The sequence below is a fragment of the Octopus sinensis genome, linkage group LG8, assembly GCF_006345805.1.
Source record: "Octopus sinensis linkage group LG8, ASM634580v1, whole genome shotgun sequence".
Classification (NCBI taxonomy): Eukaryota; Metazoa; Mollusca; class Cephalopoda; order Octopoda; family Octopodidae; genus Octopus; species Octopus sinensis.
Window position 1 is genome coordinate 64,791,805 of NC_043004.1, and position 7,957 is coordinate 64,799,761.

General features: G+C 34.7%; 1 protein-coding gene across 6 annotated transcripts in view; it reads left to right on the plus strand.

The window, feature by feature from the left end:
• The window catches only part of LOC115214914 (CUGBP Elav-like family member 4), a 459,203-nt gene that overhangs the window by 432,038 nt on the left and 19,208 nt on the right, over positions 1-7,957 (plus strand). For 3 of the 6 annotated variants that reach the window (XM_029783976.2, XM_029783973.2, XM_029783975.2), the window contains 2 exons: positions 858-935; positions 3,820-3,990. In XM_029783976.2, the coding sequence (XP_029639836.1) occupies positions 858-935; positions 3,820-3,990 (249 nt within the window). Of the gene's footprint in view, positions 1-857; positions 936-3,819; positions 4,014-7,935; positions 7,942-7,957 lie in introns of all 6 variants that reach the window. The other 3 variants (XM_029783977.2, XM_029783974.2, XM_036505435.1) reach the window with 2 other exon arrangements.

Here is a 7,957-nt window from a genome sequence, read left to right on the forward strand (position 1 = left end):
TCCCCACTGTGTGGTACCTTGAGCAAGTGTCTTCTTCTATAGCCTCAGGCCAACCAAAGCCTTGTGAATGGAATTGGTAGACAGAAACTGGAAGAAGCCTGTTATATATATGTGTGTGTATGTGTATGTGTGTGTATGTGTATGTGTGTGTGTCTTTGATTTGGTGCCTGTCTCCGACAACCACCTGACAACTGGTATTGATGTATTTACATCCTTGTAACTAAGCAGTTCAACAAAAGAGACTAATAGAATAAATGCCAGGCTCTAAAAAATATGTATTGGGGTTGATTTATTTGGTTAAAAATGCTTCAAGGCAGTGCCCCAGCATAGCCATAGTCTAATGGCTGAAACAAGTTATTACAAGTTATTAAAAGACATTATCAACACAGTATCAAGTGATTTTCTACTGTGCCACCAGGTGTCCCTCCATGTTCCTGCATTGTATGCAACATTGCCTTTTAGGAGTCTAGAGTTGTGCTTGTATACAGCATCTATTTAGCTTGCTTTGTTGTTAGATTTTTGTTATGATATTTGGGGGTTTTCCTTTTTTAGTGTGAAAATACCAGTTGAGAATTCCTTATACTGATTGGTCAGTTTCGGCTATTTCCATAGCCTCATCAGTAAGGATCACTTGATTCGGACTTAATTCTCTATCAGTATCACATTTAGTGACAATTATAGTTTTCCTTTTTGGTAACACATTGTGCACAGCTGCCTATATTAATATTTATATATATTTATATATATATATATATATATATATGTACACACGCACATACACACACACACACACACACACACACACACACACAAGTAGCTTGCAAGCACACTCAATTTCTTTTTTTGTTTGGTTCTAGCCTACCCGGCTGCGTACGGTCAGTTCCAACAGGCATTAGCTCAACACGCCACTATTCTTCCCACAGCACAAAAAGAGGGTAAGTAAAGTTACTTTTAATGGACTTTTTTTTTTGCTTCACACTGTTATCTTATGCTTTAAGATGTTGATATTGTGGCTGTTGGTCAACCAATAGATTAGCCCTAATCCAGCAGGCTTATAATCAAAGCTGTTTCAAAATGGGACCATTCCTTTTTTTTTGTGTTTGAGTTAGATTGTATCTAGGATTGTATTAATAATAATAATAATAATGGTGACAATGTTGCAGTTTTGCTTTTCTCAGCCTTGATCCACAGGTGTTCCAGCTATGACCATCCCATCTTTTATTCAAACATAGAGACTACTATGTAATATTAATGATAACAGTGATAATCTTGTAGTTTAACCCCAGGTCAGCCATTATCCAGTAGATCTATAATCAAAGGTATTCAAGCCATGATTATTTGATCTCTTTTCCTTTAGACATAATGCATCTAGGATTGCATTATTTCATATTCTTCCATTTTGAAGTGTGCATGCCATGATTTGACGGAAATTTGACTGCCATATTTAACTGGTAATAACCATGCTGTGGCTCTCTGGTTTGGTTCATATGTCAACTGTGTCTTTTGAACATATCTCTGAGACAGTCTGTTATTGACCGTTCACTTGATGTACAGCTGTTTTGTTGTCTTCAGTAAGTTGACCAATAGTAGCTGTTTCACTGAACTTGGACACAATGCACCATTTGAGATCAAACTCATGGCCTTAAGCACTAATCCACATGCCTTCACAGTCAATTGAGGTTGAGAGAAACCCAAAGAGATACACCTATACCTCTCCACTTATTACATGTTTTCAAACCTTTCCAAAGTGCTCTTTGTCCTGAACTTTGGATTAGGTTATGAATATTGTATGAAGCAGCAGCAGTTTCTTCCTTAGGCCCATCACATCTTGGATATTCAGCCAGGTGATGGGTAGGAGGGCTGAGAGGTGGGGGTACATGTGTCTACTCACAACTGCATGGGCACCTGAAACAGTTAAGAAAAGACTCAGTATCCTACTGAGTCTTTCTCTAGTTCATATGATAGCCGCAGTAGTAGGAGTATTGATAGGAGCATTGACCTTGCTTACCTGCTTAACGTCAGTAAGTGGGTTACAGACTAGAAAGGAAGCTTGTGTTACTTCATTTGCTAGAAATAACAGCCAGATCACTTGCGCCATCCGTTGTTCTTGACTACCTCTTCACAGGATAAAGACGGAATGGTCACAGTTGGAACATTCTTGATTATAAGTCTATTCAATCAGGGTTGACCTGAACAACAAAAGCAGCAATAAGTGGGTCGTTTCAAGAATTTCGTTTTTACTTTTGAAATATTTAGATTTCTTTTTTGTTGCTTTTGTGCCTTTGTCAGATTATGAGATTGCGTAAATATAGATTGGGTGGGCAGTAGAATTAGGCATCAACCCCACCACTAACACCAACACCATTTCAGAGTCTACAATGATTGATAAGTGTGAGCCTGACTTGTGTCTTTGACTATTCTATCCATGAGATAAGTAGAGCAGTTCTCAAATTGTCAAAGGTCAGTTCCTGCTCATGCCCATCAAATGATTGGTGGAATTTGTTTGGCCATTCCAACACCCCAATATTTCATTCATGAGAAGACAAAATGAAGTTTGACAAATTACCATGTGCATGGTGAACAGCAAGAATTGGAGCAATGACCTGCATATTCATTCTTAATATGTCCAGTAGATTTGAACCTGAATATGTTTAAACACTGTTGTATTTTATCATTCAGATGTGTGTTCATAACACAGTCGATTCATTTGCATAAGGAATCTTTGGGACATCCAGTGTTTCAACATTGCTGTTTTTCATCAACCAAAGGCAACTCATGGATCTAACAAGAGTTTATGGTTCTTGTTTAAATTCAGTAAACAAATTTTTTACTGATGTGTGCTAATATTTGCCAACCAATAATAAATCATCAAACACACAGTGAAAAGCAAGAATTGAAATGATGACTTAGATGTTTATTTTTAATACATTCTAACAGATTCTGTTGCATTTTGCCAATGGAGAACTTCTTTTAGATGAATCTTTGGGACATCCAGTATTTCAACATCATTGTATTTCATCAGCCATAGGTTACCCTGGACTAATGAATCTAACGAGAGACTGTGGCTCTTGTTTATGACTTAGCAAATACTGGCATTCTGTTGAGAGTTCCAGTTGATCCAATCAACGGGACAGCCCGCTCATGAAATTAATTTGCAAGTGGCTGAGTACTCCACAGACTTGTGTACCCTTAATGTAGTTCTCAGGGAGATCCTGCATGATACAGAATGTGACAAGGCTGGCCCTTTGAAATACAGGTACTACTCATTTTTGCCAGCTGAGTGGACTGGAGTAACATGAAATAAAGTGTCTTGCTCAAGGACACAACATACTACTGGGAATTGAACTCACAGCCTTCAGCAAACAACAAAGTTTTCATGTATATAATTCTTTCTACACTATGTTTATAAAATAATTATTTTATAATTATTAAAATTATTGTAATTTTATGAAGCTTGACAGTTTGTCCCCACACCCATCCACCTACCCATTTTTCTTTTAAATAACCCACCACCATTAACTTCAGGAGGGCCTAGCATATATGTATAACTGTAATATATTTAAACTTCTCTACCTATGTATATTTATGTATCTATTTATGCTTATTTACTTACGTATGTTATGTTCATGTGTGTATGTATGTGTGTGTGTATATATATATATATATATATATATATATATATATATATATATATATATATATGTATATATATATATATATATATATGTTTATATGTGTGTGTTCATAAATATATTTATGTATATGATGTGCACCTCCATTTAAGTATATATAATGATGTATATATGTATTTATATACAGCCATGCCTATGTTTCTGCTATCTCCAGGGCCGGAAGGTTGCAATCTTTTTATATATCACTTGCCCCAAGAATTTGGCGATGCTGAACTAGCCCAGATGTTCATGCCTTTTGGTAATGTTATTAGTGCCAAAGTCTATGTCGACCGCGCCACCAATCAAAGTAAATGCTTTGGTGAGTAATGCCTTTTGTCTTTAGTTCCATTTCTTTTCTGTATATAACTTTGTATATTTATTTATTTGTCATTTGTGTCTATTTTTTATTTATCTAAATATATATATTTTGACATATATTTTTTAATTTATTATTAACTTTATTAAATTTGTAAACCAAAGAAAAAAAAGAAAAGATAAAAACTTCCAAATTCCATATGAAAGCTTAACATATATATATATATATATATATATTTATATTTATATATTTATATTTATATATTTATATTTATATATTTATATTTATATATTTATATTTATATATTTATATTTATATATTTATACATATATATTTATACATATATATTTATACATATATTTATACATATATATTTATACATATATATATATTTATATTTATATATTTGTCATTTGTGTATTTTTCGGTATAGTTTTTTTTTGGGGGGGGGAGTAATTCTTTTAAAAAACAAATTTAGAAAAATGAAAAGATTTTTTTGAAAAAATACAATAAAAAAATATGCCCTCTTTCCACTGGTGCTATTATAGCTGTAATACCAATTTGTATTGTCTGAACACAACTAAAACTTCATATTTATAAAGAAGGAAGAATTGGGGGGAAAGTGTGTTGCAATTTTTATGCCTTTCCCAAAGACTTAGCCAAATGGCCAAAAGTACTTCCCAAAGACCGGCTTACCTCTTCAGAGCCAAGAAATGCTCAAACTCTTAACAACTACAACTTTCACGTAAGACACACTTCAGAACAATGCTCCCAAGTCTGGAACAGTGCTACAGATATCCTAGACCCCTGCTCCTAGACAAATCAATGCATGGGCACCCCTACATACACAGTACAGCATAAATTTGCATTGGGTCCTTAGATCCTTGTGGGAACACAAGTAATGGCCCAGTGTACCCACATTTTGAAACAACCCTGTCCTAGAGCATGTCCAGAAAAAGCACCACTCAACAGAATGAAATAATTGGCCACAACTGTTTGGGTGCTAGTGATTTGGTGCAGCTGACTGAACATTTAACTTATTTTGATAACAGTACTTTTTGGCACTAGAAGCAAACACTCACACACACACCACACACACACTCAGAAATTTAGTGGAGGCACATGGCTTAGTGGTTAGGGTGTTTGACTCATAATCATAAGATTGTGTTTTCGATTCTTGGACCGGGCGATGCATCATGCTCTTGAGCAAAACACTTCATTTCATGTTGCTGTAGTCCACTCAACTGGCAAAAATAAGTCGTGCCTGTGACAGACCGGTGTCCTGTCCAGGTGGTGAATATATATACCATGGAAACCAGGAAGCCAGCAGTTATGAGTCACTATGACTCAAGAAGGTTAACTTTACTTACTCAGAAATATACACATAGAAAAAGTAGGGAGAGATACACAAAAATCCATTATGAGAAAACTTTTTTTCCATGTTTCATAAACTCTTTCAATGCCAACCCAGCTGAAACTGTTTCTGGCTCTGCAGTACAAATGTCTTGTTTTCATAAGTTTTGAATGAAAATCTTCCACCAAACCTTAGTCACAGTTTATGTTCCTAACACCAGCTTAATGATAACAAAGTTATTTTTCTAAATCTTTTGTTATATTTAAAATTGCTTGAAAGAAACACAGAGCATCTCAAAATTAATACAGTAACAAAAGGGTTAATATTTCACTAGCCATCATAGTGAAAGTTAAAGGAAGTTTAGTAGTTGAGTAGTTGTGATAACAAGTTTGTTGTTAACTAGAATAAAAACAAAAATTTTCACATTCTCAATAGGTCCTGGGGACAAATAGTCTGATATCAAATAAATCAGGGTCAAATTAGCAAATAGGCAGGATCAAAACAGCTGTACAAACATGTCTCATACTCTCCACTCAATTCATTGACATGGAGTCCTTTACCAACACCTTCCTCATGGTATTCTGGGTCTTCTCTCTCTCTTTTCTACTTCTACTACTGTGATCTCTGCTCTTTGCAATTGACTGGTCTCATGTCACCTCTACTTTAACTACTGCACATACGTTTATTTCTTCTCTTGACATCATATTCGTATTGTATTCTCTCTCTCCTTGGCCCTGCATAAAACCTCTACATTCATCTTCCTCCTAGAATTTCCTCTCAACAGTTACAGGAATAAAAACAAACATTTCATTCCTACAACAGTTGACTTGCAACCATTCAAGAATAATGCTAATTCCATTGACCTCACTGGTCTTGGAGTAATGTGTTGTTTGGCTAAGAGTGTAACTCCCTTTGCCAGACCAAACCAAAAATATAAAATAAAGAAAACACATAAAACTTAGCAATCATATGTAAAATGAAATAGATTCAATCTGGAATTGAAACTGGGTTGCAGGTCTAAGTAGCAAACAGCTTACCTCCTGTTCTATCATGTTTTGTATTAATTGAAAAAATTATTTATAGTTTAAATTATATTTTGGTGAGAATGGGAAGTGTGGGAAGGCAAGGGTCATTATATTTACCATCACTAATAATTTTAAATATAATTATTATTATTACTATTAAAATTATAATAATTATAATTATTATTTTTTTAAATTTCTGCCAGCAAAATATTCAAGAAAACAAAACAAAAACAAATTAGACTGAACATTTTTTAAAAAAGGATTTTCTATCTCAACTTATTCTGAATTATCTGTATTTATTTATTCATTTATTTATTTTCATTTATTAAATTATTGATTAATTATAATCTCCTAAAGAATCTATATCTCCCCCTCCCATTTTTTAAAAACTATTATAAAAGCAACGACAAAAATGTAAAACAAGAGAGATGGAGGAGGGGGAAAGAGAGAGTTTGTGTTTGTGTGTGTTGCCAACCTACAAAAATTCCTCAACAAAAGACTTTACCGATATGAGGGTAAAATTGATTCTAGATGCAGAATAAATTTACATGATCGTTAAAGAGGCTTTGTAAAATAACGAAGGCTCGTAAATTTTAAAGAAACATAAAATTATGCACAATATAATAACTAAAGATGACATTATAATGGAACAATATAAAGTAATTATAGGAAGAAGAAGAAAAACTATATAAAGTGGGAGAAGGTAGGTGGGGCGGGTCACGATGTGTGCTATATTTAGTAATATTAATTCACTTGGTATTTTTACCCTTAACGAACTATAGAAGAAACAAAATTTGGAAAAAAAGAATCTTGATTATGTTTGAAAGCATTTCAGAATGAATTTACCAAAGATATATTTTATGTCAACACAGAACATCTAATTCAATCGAATAATCTATGAAACACATTAGACACCCAAGCCAATGAGGAGAGGAGGGGAAACTCTATGGGGTCATAGTATAACTTGCTAGAAATAGTAACGAGACTCTCTAATCACATTCCACATTCTTAAACCATTTTGTTTGGTAGCCTATTTCTCATTAAATAAGTCTTTTTGGAACAATGTATTTCAAATGACAATATGGCTCTAAATGATAGCTCATAAATTCATCTCTGCCCCCTCCCCCCCAGCCCCACCCATTTCTAACCACATGTTAACTCTCCCCTTACACTCTTATGAAACTAACTATCCTCCAATCCACTGTTTGTATCCGCTTATCTTCACTTTTTTGTATCTTGAGATTTTGCTCATCCCAGTTACAGCCATCTGCCCTTACATAATGTGAGGTAGCCACATACCTCCTCTATAGCAAGGCACCTGTGCTTGTCTTCTGTCACAACCAACACCCAGCATAAAACCACCACCCCATCTCAAATATTCCACCCACATGGTCAAGGGGTCTTTTTCTCTGTTATTTTTTTTCTAAGTTATGGGTATGCAAACACACCAGCATTGGTTGTCAAGCGAGGCTGGAGGGACAAACACAGACGCACACACACACACACACATACACATACATAGATATAACGGGCTTCTTTAAGTTTCCGTCTACCAAATCCACTCACAAGGCTTTGGTCGGCCCGAGGCTAT